At 70.8% G+C, this 219-nt stretch overlaps 1 protein-coding gene across 1 annotated transcript in view; it reads left to right on the top strand.

Annotated features, from left to right (window-relative positions):
* LOC104160477 (serine/threonine-protein kinase WNK3-like) overlaps positions 1 to 162 on the top strand; it is a 2,793-nt gene extending 2,631 nt beyond the window's left edge. The window contains exon 8 of the mRNA XM_009698605.1: positions 19 to 162. Coding sequence (XP_009696907.1) covers positions 19 to 162 — 144 coding nt within the window. The remainder of the gene's footprint in view (positions 1 to 18) is intronic.
* Positions 163 to 219: the final 57 nt, after the last annotated feature.

The raw sequence follows: 219 nt of genomic DNA, 5'->3' as shown, positions 1-219 counted from the left end.
AGACCGGTCCCACCTCAGATGACGCCGGCACCCGTGGTGTCACCGGGGCGGCCGAGCTCGCGCCGCAGGTCCTTGGGTGCTACCAACGAGGGTCACCAGGACCACCCCAAGATGGGGTGTCCCCTACCTGTGGCCGTCCCATCCCCTCGCAGGTGCCGGTAAGTCTCCCGGTGACACCGGGAGGGGCTGGGGGCCGTTGGGTCACCTCTCACCGCGGGC

The sequence above is a fragment of the Cariama cristata genome, unplaced genomic scaffold (genome assembly GCF_000690535.1).
Source record: "Cariama cristata isolate BGI_N322 unplaced genomic scaffold, ASM69053v1 scaffold12284, whole genome shotgun sequence".
NCBI lineage: Eukaryota > Metazoa > Chordata > Aves > Cariamiformes > Cariamidae > Cariama > Cariama cristata.
This window is presented reverse-complemented; position numbering and strand designations above follow the sequence as displayed.